Source organism: Panthera tigris, chromosome X (assembly GCF_018350195.1).
Source record: "Panthera tigris isolate Pti1 chromosome X, P.tigris_Pti1_mat1.1, whole genome shotgun sequence".
In the NCBI taxonomy this organism is placed as follows: domain Eukaryota; kingdom Metazoa; phylum Chordata; class Mammalia; order Carnivora; family Felidae; genus Panthera; species Panthera tigris.
The window spans coordinates 42,251,530-42,274,558 of record NC_056677.1 but is presented as its reverse complement, the minus strand read 5'-3'; the positions used below and the strand labels follow the sequence as shown (position 1 = coordinate 42,274,558).

The 23,029-nt window shown below is 50.5% G+C and overlaps 1 protein-coding gene across 1 annotated transcript; it reads left to right on the top strand.

Moving 5' to 3' along the window:
- Positions 1-22,452, top strand: GRIPAP1 (GRIP1 associated protein 1). The gene is made up of 26 exons (XM_042974448.1): positions 1-178; positions 2,247-2,313; positions 2,455-2,516; positions 4,022-4,048; positions 4,834-4,941; positions 7,774-7,924; positions 8,901-9,085; positions 9,281-9,328; positions 9,997-10,028; positions 10,132-10,179; positions 10,311-10,410; positions 11,944-12,021; positions 12,224-12,316; positions 13,035-13,169; positions 13,974-14,069; positions 14,327-14,539; positions 14,675-14,788; positions 16,048-16,125; positions 16,230-16,325; positions 16,450-16,506; positions 16,592-16,691; positions 18,473-18,603; positions 19,971-20,093; positions 20,220-20,313; positions 21,066-21,220; positions 21,903-22,452. The coding sequence occupies exons 1-26, from the start codon at positions 137-139 to the stop codon at positions 21,993-21,995; spliced, it is 2,526 nt and encodes an 841-aa protein (XP_042830382.1). The 5' UTR covers positions 1-136; the 3' UTR covers positions 21,996-22,452.
- Positions 22,453-23,029: the final 577 nt, after the last annotated feature.

Here is a 23,029-nt window from a genome sequence, read left to right as displayed (position 1 = left end):
TCTAAAATACAGAACTTCCGGGGTAGACTCCTCCCCCTCCATTCCTGGCCGGTGGTTTGATCCGGCCAGAATACTGACAGGAGGGACGAACTGCGTCTGCGCTGAAGGCTGTCGGGGGGGGGGTGGGGGGAGGAACATGGCGCAAGCTCTGTCTGAGGAGGAGTTTCAGCGGATGCAGGTGCCGCTCACCGGGGAAAAGACCACCGCGTTAACCGACGGGGGGCGGGGTAGAGAGAGGTCGGGCCACCGGCTTTGAGAAGGGGTTGGTTGGGATGGACCTTGAGTCTAAGGGGTTGGTCTGGAGAAGGGAAACTGAGGCTCTGAGTGGTGAGACTGTTGGATTCCGAGATACTATTGGGCTCTGAGGGGTTGGATTCTATTAGCTTTGTGGGCGGAGGAGAGAGTCCTAGAGTGGGTGATACCTTACTCAGACCTGGAGGGGACGAGACTTTTGGGCCCGTGCGGGGGACACCATGGGTCGGTGATAATAACATTGGGTTTTGAGGGAAGGAAATCCTGAGAGGGCGAAACCATTTTGTCTGGAGAGGAAGGAAGCAGACGTTGGGCCATTTGCGTCATGGTGGGGGGAGCCCTTGAATGGGCAATACCATTACCCGGTGGAAGGTGGAAATGTTTGTGGGAGATACCACTATGCCGAGGAATTGGGGAAAGAACCCACATGCTGTCATTGTTCCTGAGAGGTGGAGATCCTGCGTGAGTGCTGGTACTGGATCCTAAGAGGTGGTGGTACCATTGGGTGATTACAGGTGATCCCATTAGGTCTGGGGTGAACAGGACCCTGACTGGGTAATACCGTTAACTCCTGTTGGAGAGAAGACCAGAAGAGGTTAAAGAGTGTTACCTCGGACCACATGGAGGGGAAATCACTGGGCTTTAGGGAGGTACCCTAATTGGGTATCGACCACTTGATTCTTTCTGGGACAACTCTGAGATCGGATGAAAGGCCAGAGTAGGCCCTTGTTGAGAGAGTTCCTTACTGGGGAAGACCATTGGATTTTGTGTGGGAGGAGACTCTGAAAGGGGGAAGCCCTGAGTGGGATTCTGTGGGAGGAGAGGAAGAACTCCAAGTGAGTATAGGTAGTCCTTTGATCCTTGAATGAGAGAAACCAGTTGTCCCTGTGTGATGGAGGCTTAGAGTGAGAGGGTAAGATCACTGGACCATGAAAGGGGAAGTTAAAACTTGTAACTTGTGTGGGGAGATTCCAAGTAAGAGTACTCACTCAACTGGCCCACCCAAGGCTTTGTGGAGGAGAGACCCTGAAGGATGTAGGACCATCACATTGGATCATGACTGGGGAGTTCTTGAGGGATGTGGGGGACCCTTGGGTGAGGAAGATTGATTTCACTGGGCCATGAGTGAAGGAAAAACCATTTGGTTCTGATATATAGGGCTTCTCCATGTGTTACAAGGGTGTACAAATTGGGTCAAGACAGGTAGATCACTGGGTCTGGTAGAAGAACAGGGCCAAGCCCTCTGACCTTAAGCCGACCACCAGGGGGTGGAGGCTGGTGCCATGGGAGGAGGGAAAGATCTTGGTGGGGTAAGGGACAGTAGGTCTGGGAATAACTGGCCTCAGTGCCTTATAGGGCTGTTGGGAAGGGTATGTTATTTGGAGTGGCCCATACCTCACTCTCCCTTAATTCTTGAAAGTGGTTTGGATGTGTTTTGAGAGTCTTGGGGGTAAGGAGGATCCAGGCAGCCCCCAACTTAGTGTAAGTTGGACAGGAGTATACTGGGCCCTCTTCCCTTGAAAAAGGAGGAATGCAGGCCCCTGTCCCCTATACTCAGGAGCCTCCAAGTCTAGCCAAGAGTATAGACAATACTCTTCTATGACAGAAAGATAGAACAATGTTTAGTGTCTGATGAGGCCAGTGAGGATGAGGAGGAAGAACTTTATCCTGTGGGCGTGGAGAACCATGGAACATGCATTTGAGCAAGAACCTGCTGGAGCAGTGCTCTGTCATGGCCTGAGTGCTGAGTGAATTGGAAGAGGATAGAAAGAAGAGTGAGGCTGGCTGTGGTTATAAGTAGAGCTAGAGAAGGTAGGACATGGGCTGAGGGGCTGGAGGCTCATTTAGGATGCAGGGTACATAGGTCTTAAGGAGTGGCTAAAGAGGCATGTGGAAGACAGCAGGATCCGTGGGGCTCAGGGGATTGGTGCCCTCACTGTGAGAGTAGGGACACATTCCTGACCAAGTCATTTCCCTTCCCTGCCTCCCCCAAGGCTCAGCTCCTGGAACTCCGGACAAATAACTACCAGCTTTCAGATGAACTACGCAAGAATGGTGTTGGTGAGCCAAGAGGGTTTCAGTAGATGGGGGTGGCTTTGGGAGATAAGAGGCCAAGGGAAAAAACCTCAGAGGCCTGGCAGGAAGACCTTTCAGCTTCCTACCACTGACTGAGGCTGAGACTCCCTGCTTTCCCCACACTAGAACTCACCAGTCTTCGACAGAAGGTCGCCTACCTGGATAAGGAGTTCAACAAAGCTCAGAAGGTACCTCCCTCCACCCAATCACCCACCCATTCTTCCCTGTAGCCCTCTGACTCATTCACCTAGCCAGTGAGCACCTACAGGGAACCAGACCTAATGTTACATGCTGTCATCAGTTATTCAAAAAAACTCTTCACAGAAGTCTCTTTAGTTTGCTAATTTTATCTAATCCTGCTTAATTATTGATTTTTAGTTTACTCTTAATTCATTTTCAATTTCAATTACTTATTCTCATTCACTACCTTCTAACTAAATAGTCACATCCAGGGGCACCTGGCTGGCTCAGTCGGTGGAGGATGCGACTCTTGATCTCAGGGTTGTGAGTTCAAGCCCCACGTTGGGTGTAAAGATTACTTAAAAACAAAAAAATTCTTGGGCTGCCTAGGTGGCTCAGTCGATTAAGCGTTGGTCTCTTGATTTTGGCTCAGGTCGTGATCTCATGGTTTGTGAGGCTCTGCCCTTGGTATTCTCTCTCTGCCCCTCCCCTGCTCACACTCCCTCTCTCTCTCTCTTTCAAAATAAATACATTTTTAAAAATCTTTTAAAAAATAGTTACATCCATGGGTGAATCTGTTTTGAATCTGCCTTTTTAAATTGTATTTTTAAAAATTTTTTTGAGAGAGAGAGAGTGAGAGAGAGAGGGAGAAAGAGTGCACAAGCAGGGTAGAGGGGCAGCGGGAGAGAGAGAGAATATTAAGCAGGTTCCACGCTCAGCGCAGAGCCCGATATGGGACTTGATCCCATGAACCTGGGATCATGACCAGAGCTGAAATCAAGAGTCAGACACTTAACTGACTGAGCCATCCAGGTTCCCCCCTTGAATCTGCCTTCTATCCTCCACTCACACTCCTGCCTTGTGCTCCCACTTCCCATCCCTGTCCTGGCCCTGTTGGTAAATTGAGACTAAACCTACCTCTCAGATCATCTGAAGATGAATTGCATGTAACCTATTATGGCCCCTCAAGGCATTCAAGGCCCTCCTTTATCTCTTTCTTCCTGTCCCCATGCATAACTCAATGTTATGTGCTCTATAAATATTTGTTAGATGAAGGAATACAGAATGCGGAAAGTCTGGTAGTCCTGAAGGTGAGCTTCTCTTTGGTAGGGTGCTGATTGCCCAACCTGGCAGTGCCCTCAGCTACCCAACAAGGGAGCAGCAGTTTTCATGGTGCATGGGAGGGATCCACATAGATGTGTTTGGACTGATGTAGAAATGAAGCCACAATTTCTGAGCCCAGAGACCCAGCCCATGAAGGGTTAAATACTAAAACTCATGAACAGTCTCCAGAGCTTAGAAGAAAACATGTAAACAGGATGTCGTTCACTCACTCACTTCATCATTCCTGTGGACTACAAATTTCATTCAAGTTCTGTGGTTAAAGACACTCCCATCCCTTGAACCTGTCATCATTACCCACCCCCTTGACACTTGCCACAATGTTTCCATACCCTAGTGAGGGAGTCCATCTCTGTTCACCTTATTTCTCTTCCCACCCCCTCACCCTTAGGCACTGAGCAAGAGCAAGAAAGCTCAGGTAAGGGGACCCATGGTGGGTGAATGTGTCTGGGAGACTGAGGGGCGATATTTCTGTATGCTGGGATCTCCTAGTACTGGCCTTTCTTTCTCTGTGTGTGCACTCACATCTGTGACTGCCTCACTGTCACCTGTTTCTATGTCTGTCTTTATTTTCCTGTATTTGTCTCACTCTGTGCTTCTTTCTGTGTCTTTCCTTCTCCCTTTCTCCCCATCCTTCTCTCTGAGTCTCTCTATGCCTCTTTTCCTGTTCCTCTCTGACTCTTGCTTCTCTCCCCATCCAACCTTCCCTTTTTCTCTCCCCCGCCTGTTCCTGTCTGCCATCATTTCTCTTCTCTCCCTTTCTTTATCTCTCCCTCTGACTCCTTGTTTCTCTCTCCCCCTGTTCCTCTGTCTCTTCTTGACTCATTTCTTTCCCTGACCCCCTCTCTCTTGCCTCTGTTCTTTTCTCCCTCCTTTGATCTCTCTGTTCCTATCTTTCTTTCTGCCTTTTTTTCTCTCCCTCTCCATCCCTATATATCCCCCTTCCCTCATCTCTCTCTACCTCCTCTCACCTATTTCTATCTACCCCTCTCTTTCTTCCCACTCTCTCCCCTGCCATGTCCATCTTCCCTTCTCTCTACCCTTCCATGTCTGTCTCTTTCCTTCCTTTTATCTCCTGATTTCACCCATCCCATTCTCTGTACCCTATGTTCCCCCCCCCCATCATTTTCTCCCTGTTTCGTTGTCCTACCTCTCCATCCTTTCTGCCCTTGTTGGAGACCCTGCCCTTGTCTGCCATTGCAGGAAGTCGAAGGGTTGCTAAGCGAAAATGAGATGCTGCAGGCAAAGCTGCATAGCCAAGAGGAGGATTTCCGCTTGCAGAACAGCACACTTATGGCGGAGTTCAGCAAGGTGCTGGTGCCTGGGATTGCCAAAGGGGATCCAAGGGCGTATCCGAGGGGAGGGGCCACCTGGGCTAAAGTCTGAGGGCAGCTGAAAGTGGTTGGACAGAGGCTGGCCCTGGATCACTGTCCATGGTGCTGAAACATCCTTGCTATGTGCTGGGGGGCAGTGATTTGACAAATGGGGCTGCCGACTGTGCTGCGATTAGAAGGCCGCAAGCCCTGAGGACAGCTGATTCCAGACCAAGGCACTCCTTTTCTTTGAGCTTCAAGTTCCCTTGTGTATATTTGACAGCTGATGCTATGAAGCTCCAGGGCATTGGAGGGTCTGGAGGGTCTTAGGTAAAGTTCTTATGCCTAGCATGAGATGGAAAGATGTTCTAGCTGCTTCCCTTTACTCTTCCTTCCCTTCATCTGACATGAGCCTGGAGTTCTAGTTCTTCTAGATAATTCGTGCTGGATTGGATCATTCTATCTCCTCACTGGTTTTAGTGTCCTGGCTGTTTCTGAATCTACTAGGGAGTTAGAGATATTATCTTTTGTTTCTTTATCTATCTTCTGTATCCATGATCAATAAGTCTCTAAAGTTTTAGTGTGTTTTGAGGAAAAAATTATCACGGCAGCAAAAATGGTATTTCCAGGGCTGCATGGGAGAATGTAGTACTTAAGACCTTAAATAACAAAATACGAAAACAACCTTTAAACAGTTACAATATCGGGAGAGGTGATTTAACAACTCTAAGTTAAGAACCATAAGGCCTAGATTAAACTCTTGGCTCTGCCTTTTACTAACTGTAATCTTGAGCAAGTCACTTGACCTGCCTGTTCCTTGGTTCCTAGATGTTTAAATTGGAAATGATAACGACAGTACCTGCTTTGCAGGGATTTTGTGAAGATTGAATGGATTAATGTCTGTACACCACTTATAACGGAGCTTCACACATAGTATCAGCTATGTAGGTGTTAGCTACTATCTTTTTATTATTACTGATTCATTTTCCCTCTAAAATATTTTTTGACTATTTAAAAGTTTTGGATCCATCCTGTGGCCCTGCTCTGCCTCAGCCCTTACTGCCTCTTACCTGCTCTATTCCCACAGCCTTCTTGCTGGTCTCCTTACTTCTAGTTTGTCCTACCAGTCTGTGCCCTAGAGGTTGTCCTGACCTGCAGGCCTAACCACATCACTCCTTTAAGCAACAACTCCAAGTGGGTCCCTGACCCTGACTGTTCAGACCCCCCGGTGCTCATGTAATAGCTGACCTCATCACCTCACTTCTCACTGCATCCTGCCTCCAGCCTCAATGGTATCATGGTTCTTTTAGGATGAGGCAGGGACAGGGATTCCTCCATAAATATAGCTTGTGTTTTCCAGCACCTGTCCTGGGCTAGGCACTGGACCAGGTATAGAACCTCCTTCACACTCCCCCTCCTCCTCCTCCTCCTGGGAACTGGAAGTGCTAACAGAGAGACCTGGATTCAAGGCCTACCTCTACCACTTATTTGCCAAGATATTTCGGCTCAATTTTTCCTTCAACAAATAGTTATTGAGCACCTCCTTCATGCTCTGTGTTCTGGACATAGTTGTGAGCGGCACAGAACAGCCCCCACTCTTAGGTAGCTTATATTCTGCTTATGGGGTGGGGAGAAAGATAAGATATTAAAAAATAATAATAGTACAGATAGCTGACAGTTACATAGTGGTTACTGTGTGCCAGGTCCTGTTTGATGTGTTTTACATTATTCACTCATTTATTCTTACAACAGGCCAATGAGATATTAGTAGTATCCCTACTAAGCACATGAGGAAAACTGAGCCCCAGAGAAGTAAAGTAATTTGTCTCAAGGTCACATAGCTAATAAATAGCAGAGTAGAAGTTCACATCCAAGCAGTCTGGTTTCAGAATCTGTGCTTGTGACCCTATGTTACAAAATAAAGTTTAATTGTCGATCACAATTTATAATCCAAAAATGTGCAGAGCTTTAGGAAATTAGCGTACTAGGTAAATTTAATTGTGATTAGTACTAGGTAAAAAAAGAAATTAACAGAGTGCTGTGACAGAGAGTATTGGGATTTCTGTGTTGGGGGATTACTACTTCAAGGAATACATCTGAACAGAGCACTGTAGGATGCAAAGGAGACAGTCATGTGAAGAACTGGATGAAAGGAATAGTGTTCTGGGTAGAAAGTAATTCCAGGCAAAAAAATAAAAATTCTCTGTAGGTCTCAGTATTCTCATCTGGAAATGGGGTTTTAGTGTCACGTATCAGGAATGCTCTGCAAACTGTGTTTTGGCCAGGAGTCGAGCAAGGGGCTGGCCTAGTCTTATTTGCATTGTACCTCGCTCCAAGGCCGAGCGGTGATGATGGTGGAAGGCGGGGGGAGGGGGTGGCTGTGGGTAGCACTGGCTTTGGAAATGCCCTGAAAGCTGTGGTGCCTAGGCTCCCAGACACAGACCCTTCACAGAAGAGGTGTGGCAGCAGGGCTATTTGTGATGTTGACATCTGGGACCAGCAACTTCCAGAGGAGCCTGAGGTCTTGAATTATGACTATGAGGTTGGGATTGGGCAAGCAGAAAAGTGTTCTTGGTATCCTCAATCCTCTGTGACTCTGCCACTTACCAGATGTGGAATTTGAGGTCATTTAACATTTGTGGCTCAGCATCCTTATCTGTGAAGTGGGGGCGGGGGGCGGGTAGATAATGAGGAATGACAGTACCTACATCACAGAGACATTATGAGAATTCAGTGAACTATAAAGTAAATCAGCCAAGTACCATGTATATTTCAGCAAATGTTGTTTTGATTCTCTGCTTTTCTGCTCCCTCCCTCCTCCCCTATTCAGCTCTGCAGCCAGATGGAGCAGCTGGAGCGGGAGAACCAGCAACTGAAGGATGGGGCTGCCAGGGCAGGCACTACCCAAGCTGGGAGTCTTGTGGATGGTGAGCTGCTGAGGCTGCAGGCCGAGAACACAGCCTTGCAGAAAAATGTGGCAGGTACAAGGAGGCCCTCCTGGGAGATGCAGAGACCTTGGAGGCTGAGTAGGGTGTCTTCCCCCTGGGGGCAGGGGAAAGGCTTCAGAATTAGGCTTGGCCCTGCTATGAACCAGTGTATAACTTTGGACAAGCCATTTCACCTCTCTGAGTCAAAGCTTCCTCATCTACAGAGAGCTTGTAGGGATGTACACTCCCGGAAGATTGCAGTAGAGCTGAGCTAAGAGGTGGTAGCTTTCTTAGTTTTAGTTCAGTGCCTGGTACCTAGCAAACGTTAGATTAGCAGATTGAACATCAGAAAGGAGCTGTTTGCTAAACGGAGAAAGTGAACAAAGGAGCTTGGGGGAGATTCTGAGCCCAGATTGTCAGTGGGGTCTGGGATAAAGGCTAGTAGAGTGTGGGTCCCAACGTGGGGATGTTTGGGGCTTGTGGCGTGGTGGGTGGTAGTTTGGTGATCCGGAGGGAGACTTTGTAGAATTTGGTTGAAGATGAGGTTATAGGAGGATTCAGCTGTAAGTAGTGAGTAGAGGATGGTGGGGCCTGGGGGGTGGAGGGGTGGGGCTCAGGGAAACCAGCTTGGGCTGGTCTGATTGTAGACAGGATTTCAGTGGATGGTAGGGCTTAAAAGATTTGTGAAGGGAGGTGCCCAGGTGGCTCAGTTGGCTAAGTGTCTGACTCTTGGTTCCGGCTCAGGTCATGATCTCATGGTTTGTGAGTTCGAGCCCCAAATGGGGCTCTGCGCTGACAGCACGGAGCCTGCTTGAGATTCTGTCTCTCTCAAGATAAATAAATAAACTTGAAAAAAATATTTGTGAGAGGTGTGGATGGGGCTGAGCCTTTGTTTTTTAAGCTTTTGGTCATTTTGGGCAGGGTCTCTTCTACCTGAGGGATCCAAGGCCAATTCTCCCATCTATTTGAGGCATGGCAAAGGTCTTCGGAGACCACCTCATCCATCATATATTTCTGTTCTACCCACCAGCCCTGCAAGAGCGCTATGGGAAAGAGGCCGAGAGATCCCAAGCTGCCAGTGAGGGCCAAGGGGACCCCCCAGGGGGCCCAGCCCCTACTGTCCCAGCCCCCATGCCATTGGCAGAAGTGGAGCTGAAATGGGAAATGGAGAAGGAAGAAAAGAGATTGCTCTGGGAGCAACTGCAAGGCTTGGAGGTGAATCTGGGTCTGTTGGGGCTGGAGTGTCAGGAGGCAGGCAGGTGCCCTAGCTCAGTCTATGGTCCCACGGAAATGTCTGTGACATCACCATCTTATGGGCTAATGGATTAGGAAGGCAGGAGGGTAGGGGAAGCCACAGGCCTCACCTCCCCCTTTGCTGAAGATAGCTCCCTCCCTCATCCTTCCCTGCAGAGCTCGAAGCAGGCTGAAACATCCAGACTGCAGGAGGAACTTGCTAAGGTGGGGCTGCTGAGTTTTCCCTGGACTTTGTTCCACCCTACTCCCCACCTGCCATGCTTCCCCTGGCAGGGCAGGAGGAGCGGAGTACCCCCCTCAAAGCCTCAATGTCACTATCTGTGAAATGAGAGACTCACATTTATGTCTCAGAGTTGCGTTCAATATGGAATAGGCTAATGTGCTTCCTCTGTCTTGTGGCTGGCAGGCCACATCTTTCTCTTATGTGTCCTCTCAGTTCTGCTTGTTCATCCATCCATCGTGTAGACTGCTGGCTCTTATCTTAGGTGCTGGAGACCCAGCGATGAGGCAGGCGATCATGATCTTGCCTTCCAGGCCTCCTCCCCTAGCCATTCTATGATGTGGCTGTCAAGCAATATGTTGGGGGCATAAATGCTGGCCTTTGGAGCCTGAGGGAGCTGGGTTGAGGTCATGTTGTTGCTCCTGACCACCTGAGCAACCAAATTACTTAACTCTTCTGAGACTCAGTTTCCCCATTTGTAAAACCAGTAGTACTCACTTCTCAGGACTGCTCTGAGGATCCCATGAGATAACATAAGTAAATTCCAGCTCCAAAAAAGGACTTAGTAAGAAGTGTCTATAAATATTAAATTTATTTTTTTGTATTTATTAATATGCAATCATTTGCATCCCCCTCCCTCACCCCACCCCAGCTCTCTGAGAAACTGAAAAAGAAGCAAGAAAGGTAAATTTCTTTTTTTCCCAAGGTGGGGAAATGAATTTTGAGGGACTGGAGAGGGGACTGACTTGTGGAACTGACCCATCTATGTCTGTCTTTCTGTGCCCAGTTTTTGCCGTCTGCAGACAGAAAAGGAGACACTATTCAATGATAGCCGGTAACTACCAGGGGTGGGTGTATTGGTGGACAATAGGGACAGTACCCAGCAGAATTGCCTGAAGACCACAAGGGCAGAGGTGGGAGACGGGTCCTCAGGCCATGGTCAACATGCCCCCCCATCGCCCTCAGGAATAAGATTGAGGAGTTACAGCAGCGGAAGGAAGCGGATCTCAAAGCTCAGTTGGCTCGCACTCAGAAGCTGCAGCAGGAACTTGAGGCTGCCAATCAGGTGAGGGGCTGGATTCTGGGATTGCTGGGGTAGAGACCAGGGCCAGGAGTCCAGGGAACCCTGAGGTCTACAGAGACTGGCTGTGGAGGCTAATAGTTCTTGTGTTGGAAATATAGGGACTGGATGGGTACTGGACCCCCTTGGAGCTAAGAAAGTGGGAATTAGGGAGCCCCGAGAGCCCTAGGAATTGGCCTGAGTATGCATGAATCAAAGATCTCAGGGGGCTGAGGACTTGGGAGCTGTGTGCCACAAGGTTGGATGAATCTCAAACTCTGGGAGTTTAGAGATAGGAGTCTAGAGTCATTGGGGGCTGGGAGCGAGAGCTGGAGTGAGCCTGAACTCCCTGGAGGTTTGGTGATTTTGAGACCTTTGGGGGCTGCATAGATATAAGACTTTCTTTTTTTTTAATTAGTTAATTTATTTGGGGGGGGAGGGGCAGAGGGGGGAGAGGGCATCCCAAGCAGGCTCCACATTGTCAGTACACAGAGCCCGATGTGGGGCTCAAACTCATGAACTGTGAGATCATGATCTAAGCCAAAATCAAGAGTCAGTCACTTAACCAACTGAGCCACCCAGGGGCACCCTCTAGATACAAGACTTTCAAGGGTATGACAGGTGCGCCTGGAGGCTGAGTGTGTTTGAGGCCCTCAGGGTATGGGGGCTGGTTTGGGGAGCTGAGACAACTAGTAAGTTGGATTACTTAGGCTAAGTGGTCCTGAGACCTCTGGAGGCTGTGAATAAAAACAAAACAAAGCAAAACAAAACAAAACAAAACAAAACAAAACAAAACTGGTTAGTTGAAGACATCCAGAGACTGGAGCAAAAGTCTGAGAGTTAGAGGCTAGGGGACTTTAAAGCCTCCAGGCTTCCCCCTAGAGCAGGTGAGTCTGAGATCCCTTGGATTAGGGATATGGTGGTTTGGGGGTCTAAGGCTGGCGACAGAAGTCTGGGTAAAGCTGGGTCTTCAGTTACTTAGGTCTGAAGATCCCCAGAGACTGGGGACAGGAGTGGCAGGTGGAGGGGGGGTAGTCAGTCAGATATCACCAGGAGCTGGAATCTAGGAGACTGTAGGGGTTTGAGACCTCTAAGGTTTGGAGCTATGAGTTTGGGTGGACCCTAAGACTCTCGGGAGCTAGCGACATAGACTGAGTGTGCCTGAAACCCATGGGGATTGGGGTCAGGAGTCTGAGTGACACTGTAGTCCCTGAGGTCTAAGTGTGTCTGAGAATCCTGGGGCCTCCAAGCTAGCATCTGGGTGAGTGTGAGACCTCTTTTGGATGGGAGTGGAGTGAGTTTGAAATCCCTAAAAACCTAGATGTTTTCTGAGATTCTTGGAGTTAGCATATGGGGTCTGAGGCCCCTGGGGGTAATGACCTAGAATTTGGGTGAGTCTGAGTCTGATGGCTGGGTAGTCCGAGGCCCTCAAGTGCTGGGAACATTCTGCTAGGGGGTCAGAGAGGGATCCTGTATGGTTATATGTACCCCAAGGGAGACTGAGGTCTAGAATGGGCTCCCCTGATCTGGTCCCTACAGAGCTTGGCGGAACTAAGAGATCAACGGCAAGGGGAGCGCCTGGAGCATGCAGCAGCTCTGCGAGCCCTACAAGATCAGGTACCTGGTAATGGGAAGCTTCTGGGAAGTAAGGGGATGAGTAGAGGGCAGCCTCAGCAGGTATCGTACAGGCAGGCAAGGCCCCAGGGGTCCTGTCTCCCCTAGTCGTGGGTGCGCACCCGTGTGTTTTCTTTCTTGGCTGTGGGTAGGTCCTGTCCCCCTGTTCTGGACCCACTCTCACCTATTGTGGGGGTGGGGCCAGGTGTCCATCCAGAGTGCAGACGCACAGGAACAAGTGGAAGGACTTTTGGCTGAGAACAATGCCTTGAGGACTAGCCTGGCAGCCCTGGAGCAGGTACAGGATACCCGGGAGCCCTCGCTTATCCCTCCCCAGTTTCCCGTCTCCTTCTGCTTCTGATCCACATCAGGGCAGAGCAGTCTGGACCTCCTGCTGTTGTCCTGCCTCTGTTTCTGCTTGATTCTCAGCCTCTCCTCTCTGATGGCTTCCACCCTTCTCTCTGGCCATCCATCCCTGCTTCTCTTGCATTTTCTAGTTTCTCTCCAGTGAAGCACAAGAAGTGTACCAATCGTGGTGTACACTCAGTGAATCATGTCTGTCTGTCTGTCTCCATGGGGCCACCACCCAGATCAAGATGTAGAGCATTTTCAGCACCTTGGAAAGTCCCTTTTACCCCTTCCCAATCAGTACTTCCCCAGAAATAACCACTCCTCCGACCTCTAGTGACATAGATTAGTTTTACTTGTTCATTAGCTTCATGTAGTGGAATCAGACACCCATTTTTGTGCCTGGCTTCTTTCCTGTGAGGCTCATCCATACTTAGCATTGGTCTGTTCTTTTATCTCTGTTTACTATTCCACTGTATGACCATACTACATTTATCCATTCCCCTGTTGATCTCTTTATCTCATTCGTTTTTCCTTTGAAATTCTCTTACTGTCCTGGCTCTCTTTCCACCTCTCTTCTTGTCTCCCCAGAACTGGGAAGCTCACACCCTATGGCTGGCCCCTGGGTCCCTTTTCCCTCCAATTCCCATCACCTCCGTTTATTTCAGATCCAAACAGCAAAGACCCAAGAACTCAATATGCTCCGAGAAGAGAATACTGGGCTGGCAGCTGAATTGCGGCAGCGGCAGACTGAGTATGAAGACCTCATGGGGCAGAAAGATGACCTCAACTCACAGCTGCAGGTGACATCTCTGGCTATGACCTGTCTTCTCCCGGTTCCCTAGTGCTGGCTCCGTGGAGTCCTACATGAGGTGCAGGGAGAAGACTATGGAGTCAGGAGGACCCAGGTTCCAGTCTGGTTTCCTGACTTATTAGCACCTTGTGTCCTAGACCACGTTGTCTTCCTTCGCTGAGACTGAACCTCTTCAGTTAGACAGGATAGCCATTTTGAGTCTATAGTAGAAACCAGAACCATAGTGGATTAAATAAGATAGAAGCTTCGTTCTCTGTCACGTAAGAATCCGGGTGGGCTGTCTAGGGATGGAACAATGGCTTTGCAATTACCAGTGACCCAGATTCCTTCCACATTGCAGTTCTGCCACCTTCAACATAAGACTTCTATCTTGGCAGCCAAGATGCTTGCTCAGGCTCCCCTACCATCATGTTTGTATTCTGTCTGGAAGGAAGGAGGAAAAAGGGAAGGGCCCAGCATGCCCCTTTCCTTTATGAGTATAACCTAAGTTACACTCACTACTTCTTCATACAGAAATTAATCATAGGGCCACACCTAACTGCGAGGGAGGCAGGGAAAAATCAGTTCGACAACCATGTGTCCAACTACGAAATCTATTGCTAGGGACAGAGGGGAGGACACATAGAACACTGGGGAGCTGCTGCCAGTCTCTGCCATGGTTCTCATCTAGAAATGGAGAGAACAGCACCAACTTTACTGGGGTTAGGGGAGACCAGTCTACCAGAAGCGTCCTGGGTGACCATCACCTGCCGGAGGCTCTTTATGAAACTCATCTCCTTTGTCCCCTCATTAGGAGTCATTACGTGCCAATAGTCGGCTCCTGGAACAACTTCAAGAAATCGGGCAGGAGAAGGAGCAATTGACCCAGGAACTACAGGAGGCTCGGAAGGTGGGCAGCTCTGGAAGCCCAGAGGCTGCAAGGGGAGGGATTGGCCCTGGTCTGTGGGGAGGGAGCAGGTGATGTGGGCAAACGCATGGCAACAGGAAAGGATGGAAAGTGACCAGTTCCGTGAGGATAGACGAGTGACTTCGCTGGTTCTGTGGGAACGGGGAGGAGGCAGAATTGGGCTTGTTCCTTGGGGAGAAGGTGGTAGGCCGCGTCTGACGTTGAGAGAGGAGATTGACTGGCATGCTCCTGCCCCCCAGAGTGCTGAAAAGCGGAAGGCCATGCTGGATGAGCTGGCAATGGAGACCCTGCAGGAGAAGTCCCAGCACAAGGAAGAGCTGGGAGCGGTCCGACTGCGGCATGAGAAGGAAGTGCTGGGGGTGCGTGCCCGCTACGAGCGGGAGCTCCGAGAGCTGCATGAAGACAAGAAGCGGCAGGAGGAGGAGCTCCGTGGGCAGATCCGTGAGGAGAAGGTGGGTGGGTGGATGGCGATATCCTTCTGTCTCTAAAAGTGGGAGAGCACAGCATCGCCCGTGGGCCAGGGGATGGTGTGGGTGAGGTGTCCGCTCCTCCGCCTGCCCCATCCATGATGGTCTCCCCTCTTCCAGGCCCGAACACGGGAGCTGGAGAATCTCCAGCAAACGGTGGAAGAACTTCAAGCTCAGGTACACTCCATGGATGGAGCCAAAGGCTGGTTTGAACGGCGCTTGAAGGAGGCCGAGGTGAGTTGGTGCCTGATGAGGCACAGAGGCTACTGGGGGACATCCATGCCAAACCAGGGGACTGGGAGCAGTCAGGCCCTGGAATTTCCTGAGATACTCTGGACTTGGACATCCCCGCAGCCCCACCAGCTCCACGGCAGCCATCCAGAGGGGAGTCAAGGGATGGCCATCAGTAAGGCAGGATGTCAGATATGCAAATTTGAAAAGGCATCTCTTCCTTCTGAACCTGTTTCTGTCAGGAAATTATTGTAATATACTGTTTGTTTTTATGACATCTGTTTATTCTTTTATTTTTATTTTATTTTTTAAATTATTTTTTTTATTTTTGAGAGAGGGAGAGAACATGAGTGAGCGAGGGGCAGAGAGAGGTGAAAAGAGAGAATCTTTTTTTTTTTTTTTAATTTTTTTTAACGTTTATTTATTTTTGAGACAGAGAGAGACAGAGCATGAACGGGGGAGGGTCAGAGAGAGGGAGACACAGAATCTGAAACAGGCTCCAGGCTCTGAGCTGTCAGCACAGAGCCCGACGCGGGGCTCGAACTCACGGACCGTGAGATCATGACCTGAGCCGAAGTCGGCCACTTAACCGACCGAGCCACCCAGGCGCCCCGAGAATCTTGAAGCGGGGGCTTGAGCTCACCTAATGCGGGGCTTGAACTCAAGAGCCGTGAGACCGTGACCTGAGCCAAAGCCAGATACTTAACCGACAGCCACCCAGGCGCCCCTGTAATAATATACTGATTTTGTTCAAACAAGGATTTTTACTGCCATTTTTTTTGAAGACTCATAATAATACCTCAGAGGAAGTGTCACATAATAGTGAAGAGCACAGACACTGGAAGTAGTCATTTGCATGAGTTTGCATCCTGGCTGGGCCCCTTGCTAATTGTGGGCAAGTTACCTGACCTGTGGCCTGTTCTCTTCACCTGTAAAAAAGGGATAATAATAATAATACCTGTCATCTAGGTATTATGGGAGGATTGTATAAAATGAGTCAATATATGTCAAATCCCTACAACATTCCTGGCGTGCAGTAAGTGCTGTGTTATGTTTTGTTAAATAGAATAAAATGCAGATGTCAGTCTGTGATGCAAACAGCACAGCCCTGGATGTGACACTTCTGTGTACTGCCTAAGGGCACACAGTGTTCCCTGCAGGAGTGTCTCCTACATGCCCGCAGGCCCCTGCCGCCATCACATCCCTCACTGGGCGTGACGTCCTCTGGGAGGCCATGGCCAGACCCACCACTTGTCTCATAGGAATCTCTGCAGCAGCAGCAGCAAGAGCAGGAGGAAGCCCTCAAGCGATGTCGGGAGCAGCACGCTGATGAGCTGAAGGTGCCCCCCTGCATGATGGCATCCTTCTCTCCCGGGAGGGCCAGGCCCTAGAGGGAGGACAGAAGTTGCCCAAGTAGAGGCCTGAGCTGCCCTCTCGTTTGCAGAGCAAGGAAGAGGAGCTACAGGGTGTGCGGGATCAGCTCCAGCAGGCCCAGGAGGAGCGGGACTGCCACCTGAAAACCATCAGCAACCTGAAACAGGTCACTTGTCCCTCTGCCAGTCCAGATACAGCCTGGGCCTCAGCACATAGTAACGGGGCGGGGAGGGAACGCACTGCACATGGCCGTTGTGGCAGCCACCAGCCACACCTTCTCTATCCCACAGGAAGTGAAGGACACAGTGGATGGGCAGCGAATCCTGGAGAAGAAGGGCAGTGCTGCGGTATGATGGGGAGGTGTCCAAGCACGGCCCCCCACCTCTGGGTCCACTGGGCCTCAGCCCTCCCCTTTCCCCCTGTTCCCCACAGCTCAAGGACCTCAAGCGCCAGCTGCACCTGGAGCGGAAACGGGCTGATAAGCTGCAGGAGCGACTGCAGGACATCCTTACCAACAGCAAGAGCCGCTCTGGTGAGGGACCAAATGGCAGGGGGGGCTGGGGTGCAGGGGAGGAGGCCAGGCTGGGGCCCAAAGGCCAGAGGTATTTCCTGTGCCTCGTTCCACCGGGCTGTCCTGCGCTTTCTGTCCCTGCGCTTTCTGAACTTGGTGCGTCTGTCTGTCTCTCCTCTGTTTCTCCTGCTGTCTGCATTACCTCTTTCTTTTTCATTTTTTAAAAATTTTTTTATGTGTGTTTATTTATTTTGAGAGAGACAGAGACAGAGTGAGCTGGGGAGGGGCAGAGGGAGAGGGAGAGAATCCCAAGCAGGCTCCACACCATCAGCGCAGAGCCTGATGTGGGGCTGGAACTCACAAAACCATGACATCACGACCTGAGCCAAAACCGAGAGTCGAATGCTCAACTTGACTGAGCCCCCCCGGGTGCCCCTCTGCATTACCTCTTTCTGTGTCTCTCCTCTGTTTTGGTCTCTCTGTGCCGCCTTGTGCCATCTCTCTGTCTCTCCTTTTCTCTCTCTCCCTGCTTTCTTTCTCTCTTCTCTCTTTTCCCCTTGCTGCTTTTTCCTTCTCTGTCTCTATCTTCCCTCTCTCTCTCTCTTCTCTGTCTTTGTCTCTGTCTCTGGATCCCCCCAACTCATACATATTCCCACACCTCACTTGGCGTCTCTAAATTTCTTGTAGCCATTCTCTCATTCTATGAATAGGGACTGAGCCCCCATGCTCACATCCAGGGTCTTTGATAGGAAACCCCCCAAAACTCTGTCCTCGGGGAGCTCCCGGTTGAGCTAGAGAGACACACAGCAGTGCAGCATTATCACCATGCAGCTAAAATCCATGTTATTTCTGCTGCTTAGGGCAGAAGATACAACAAAAACCCTTGAGTTGCTTTGGACTTTATTTTTTAAGAAGGAAATGGCCTATAAATACATTTAAATAAATAGATAAGACACAGTGATGATAGCTCTGGTGCATCTCCCACATCATAGGCTCAGAGAAAATTGCTCCCCTGTCCCCCTGCAGCCATCGACTCCTGCTGGAGACCCTCGGGGTGGGATGACAGCCCCCTTCCCTGATACCCAGAAGCAGCTGCAAGAGTAGAGGCCCAAGCTCGGTGGCCCTGTTTTAAGTGACATGGCAAAAATGGGTGTATCACACACCCAATCTGTGTCTCTCAGAGACACTGGGTCTCCTGAAGTGACCTCTCTTTATAAAGGAGTTTTGTTTCTGTTTTGCTAACCGATTAGTGTATGCATCAACAAGCAGATTCCAGTGGCTTGCCATACATCATCCTTGTCCATTAGATGAAATCTGGATTTAGGTTCATGGCTACATGTCCGTCTCCATCTTTTTTCCCCTCTGGTCTCTGCTCTGACCCACGTCTCTATGCCCGGTCTCTATTTGCCTCTCATCTGCTGTGGCTTACTGTCTCTCTGGGATTTCCCCTCTGCGTGTGGGTGTGCCCCCTGTGCTCTCTCCAACTGTCGGTCTTCCTTTCTGCATAACCCACGTCTGAGTGAGTGCATATGGCCCTTTATGCCCGTACGGGTCCACATTGCCAACTTTCTCCCAGCTGCTTCACCTTTGTTTCTCTTCTGGTGTGTGTGTTTGCCTGGAGAGGCAGCCACTTTCTCTGTTTCTGCCTCTCCCTGTTGTACTGTCTGCTTCCACCTTGCCCGTGCCGAGTGTCACATCGCCTCCTTCCATCTCCATCAAATCTATTTCTGCCTCTTCCTGCCAGTCGCTGCCCTGGGACCCTGGGGGATTGGGGCTCAGGTTTCTCTTCTCTCTCTGCCCAGGCCTTGAGGAGCTGGTTCTGTCAGAGATGAACTCACCAAGCCGGACCCAGACTGGAGACAGCAGTAGTGTCTCCTCCTTCAGCTACCGGGAGATCTTGAGGGAGAAGGAAAGCTCGACTGTTCCTGCCAGGGTAAGGGGCTAGGAAGAGCCGACAGCCCAGCCTCTCCTACCCAGATTCTGGGGTTCCACCTTTTCTCCTCCCCTGCAGCCATCTACTGCTCTGGGCCCAGCACACACATTTTCCTGTCAACTGTTCTCCAAGCTTGCCAACTTGGATTCAGATTGCCAAACCAGGGATGGGCAAGTTATTCTCTCTGACCCTCTGTTCCCTCATCTGTGAACTAATTCCACCTTTCCTGGTGTCATAAAATATGTAGCTCATAGAAGGTGCATCATCTCTATGGGAGGTCCTTTTTTCCAACTCATAATTATCACTTGTGACTGTCGTCTATAATGTCAGCTTCCTGGGCTGGCCACTTTTCTTTGGAAATGATTTGTTATCAATCTGTAAGTAGTATGTGTGCTGTATAGAAAGATTTGAAAAGCACCCACAAGCAAAGACTTTTAAATCCAAAGAAACCACATCTTCACCTTCCAGAGATCCAGAGGTCACCACTATAAAGCCTTGGTTCACACCCTTCTAGATCTTGCTCTTTTTTTTTTTTTAATGTTTGTTTATTTTTGAGAGAGAGACAGAAAGTGAGCCCGGGAGGGGTGGAGAGAGAGGGAGACACAGAATCTGAAGTAAGTTCCAGGCTCTGAGCTGTCAGCACAGAGCCTGACGTGGGGCTCGAACCCACAAACTGCGAGATCATGACCTGAGCTGAAGTCAGATGCTTAACTGACTGAGCCACCTAGGTCCCTTGAATCTTGGTCTTTCTTGAACCTAAATGAGATCATAAGTAACCCATTTTTGTTCAGCTGATCTTTACCCTCCCAGTTTTGTAAATTTTCATCTCATCTGGTACTTTGGCCTTAATCACATCTCTCTGGTTGGCCCCAAAATGTCCTTGATTGCTGGTTTTGCGAAAACTAGCATTCAGTTTCAGGGTTCATGTCACATCTGGCTGCTTTATGTCCGTTAAGTGTCTTGAGTCTAGTGTGGTCCCTTTTTTCTTTTTCATGGCACCAACCCACAGAGGAAACCACCCAGTTAACCTGCAGAAAGCATCCCACCTTTTTGGTTTTCCTGCTGGCTTCCTAGTGGTGTCATATTTCTTGTCCCTCTGTCCCCTAGTTTTCCTGTCAACTGGAAATGAGATCTCATTTGTTATAGGCCCTTCATTCATCTTCTCAGGAAGGAAATGACTTGGTGGCTCCTATGTCCCTCTTTAGGCAAAGGGAGACCCAGAGCCTTTGCAGGTGCTGAGACTTGCCTGTAGCCCCCGTCACAGAGCCCGTCCTCATCCCCCCTGGCTCCCTCCCAGCCCCTGATCCTATCTGGGGCAGGTGGCAGCGCTGAGACAGGGCTGGCCTCTCCCCTCCTCTTCCCTGCAGTCCTTATCCAGCAGCCCTCAGGCCCAGCCTCCGCGGCCAGCAGAGCTGTCAGACGAGGAAGTGGCCGAGCTCTTTCAGCGCCTGGCAGAGACACAGCAGGAGAAATGGATGCTGGAGGAGAAGGTGCTGCCTGCCTGCCTGTCCCCACTTGGCACACCCTTGGAGAGGAGGCTGGGGCATTGTGTGTGTGTTGGGGGGCTGCCTGGCTGGGCCCCTTGTTGTGCATGAACATGCTGGGCCACCCTGCAGGTGAAGCACCTGGAGGTGAGCAGCGCCTCCATGGCAGAGGACCTTTGCCGGAAGAGTGCCATCATTGAGACCTACGTCATGGACAGCCGGATCGGTCAGTGCTCCATCCCTAGCCTCACCCACCATCCAGCCTCTGACCTGCCCCCTCCTGCCCCACTGTTTCCTCTCCTCTTGCAACTCAGCAGTTACTGACAAGGACCACAGCTGCCGGAGGGGAGAGCAGGCCAGGCCTGTCACTGTGTCTGTCTTTCACCTCGGCTCTTCCCTTCTGCCAGGGTCTCTCCTTTCTCCAGTGTGTTTCTCTGTCCTTCTCTCTTCCCCCCACCTCTTCTATCTGCCCTGCCTCCTCATCTTGTCTCACTGCTCCTGCTGCCTGTCTGTCTTGTGCCGCCTCTGGACATTTTCATCCTCTGCATGCATACCCCTTTGGGGCTCCTTATCTGTTCTTCTCCCCTCTCCCACTTTCTCTCCTCTTTTGCCCCCCTCTCCCATCTTCGTTTCTTTTGCTCCTTTCTTTCACACCTTCTCCAATCCCTGTTTTCCCCGTATTGATCAGAATAACATGGACTGATCAACGTGCTGAGAGCTGACCGTGTGCTCTGCGCTTTGCGTGCAGCCAGAGACACTTTTCCAGCTCCACGAATTGTTTGTTAGCCCCATTTCTCAGGGCTGCACAGGTAGTAAGTGACAGCCAGGTTTCACATGGCAAGGCCTCTGCCCCCTGCATCACGTGGCTTCTCCCCCCACTTTTTGCCCCCACTCTCTGTTTCCCTCTTTTCTGCCCCATCTCTGTCATCTCTCCTCCGGCTCTGCCGAAGGGGTGGTTCTCAGCCTGGCCCCTTGCAGATGTGTCTGTGGCAGCAGGCCACACAGACCGCAGCGGGCTGGGCAGCGTTTTGAGAGACCTAGTGAAGCCAGGCGACGAGAACCTTCGGGAGATGAACAAGAAGCTACAGAACATGCTGGAGGAGCAGCTCACCAAGAATATGCACTTGCACAAGGTGAGTGTGGCCTACCAGCCTACCCATCTATCCATCTAGCCACCACCTCCCTCCACACCCACCTGATCCCCTACCACACAGCCCCCAGGTCATCTGCCCCCTACCCATCTAATCGTCTGCCCCATGTCTTTCCACCCATTTCCTGACATACCCCTCTCTCCCTCTTACCTACTCATCAGTAGCCCCTTGTCTTACCTTTTACCCACCTGCCCAGCAACCTGCCTGCCTACCTGTTGTTGCCCACCTGTTTGCCTACCATGGATCCCCGATGCATCCACCCAAACATCTACTTGCTCATCCTGCCCCCCAGATATTCCCCCATTTCTGGGGGAGTCAGAAATTATGCAGACCCAGCCCCTGCCTCTGAGAAGTGAGCTCACCATTTAGTGGAAAAGATGGTCGTGAGGTGAGGGTTGTATCCTCCAGCCCTCACCATGCACAGCTGGTGATCCATGCCTATATCCATATCCCTGGGAGGCTCCCCCTCCCTTCCCCCCCACACTTATCTTTTCCAAGCCCAGCCCACTGCTGGGGTTCTGTGAGCCTCTCAAAATACCTTCCTGTGCCAGGCTAGACATAGCTGGGCATTGATTAATGAGGTGAGATGGATGACACCCCAAGCTTGGTGAGGGAGCTTCCCCTGCTGCTTCCTCTGGCCCCTGATGGCTCGTTTGTTTCTTAGGACATTGAAGTTCTCTCCCAGGAAATTGTGCGGCTCAGCAAGGAGTGCGTGGGGTCCCCTGACCCAGACGTAGAACCTCGAGAAACCAGCTAAAGACCTGCGAGCTGCACCTACTCCTTCCCCTCCCCACCCACCAGGAAACCATTCCCTTGGGCTGCGGTGGGAAAATGGGACCGCCAAAATCAAATAGGTTGGGAGACTGGACATTAAAGGGGTTGGAGGCCTGATGGCTGGTGTTAATGACCCTGTTTTAGGGCAGAAGCCCCTGGGGAGTGGGGATCCTGAGGGGAGGGGCAAGGATTTCTCTTCCTTCTTGGCCCTGGCTCCCAGGGGCCTTTGCCTTCATCTCTGCATGAGCTCTCCCTCCCCAGAGACCAACTCTTTTTTATTTTATTTTATTTTTTAATTTATGTCTGGAAGCCTGGCTACTCTGCATTTGGGATTGGGGATGTTGGGTGGGGCACGGTCCATGTTCAGCGTTCTAGCAACATGTGTGTGTGTGTGTAAAGGCTGCAGCCAAAATACCATCTGGCCAGATGGGCCCACCCACTGACTGTCTACTCTCATTCTTTCCAACCAGGAGGGATGTGCTGGTGATGGGGAGGTCACACCATTGGAATGGGAAGGGAGGTCTCTGGTGGCATGAGGAGGGTGGTCTCTGGCTACAATTTTATCCCCCTTCCCCTACCTTCACCCAGCTGTCTCCAGTCACTGTGGGCCCGCCCCTCAAACTGAATGGAACAGAAACATGGGCAGATATGTATGTGGGTGGATATGTATGGGGTGTGGGTGTGGATGAGTGGGCAGATGAGAGGATAGATAAGTGGTTAGATGGACTGATGGATAAATAAGTGGAAGGTTGCATGGATCAGTGATAGGTTGAGAAATAAATGGACAGATGGATGGATAGGTGATTGCATGAATAAATGGATAGATGGATAGGTCAGGGATGTAAGTGGACAGATGGATGGCTAGGGGAATGGATTGATGGATGGATGAGGAAGAGTAAAGAGTAGGTAAATAAATGATGGGCAGGGCTATGGATAGACAAGTAGATGGGTGCAGGGGGTACATAAGGATAGGTTGGCAAATGGGTGGATGGGGTGAATATACAAATGGGTGAGCAA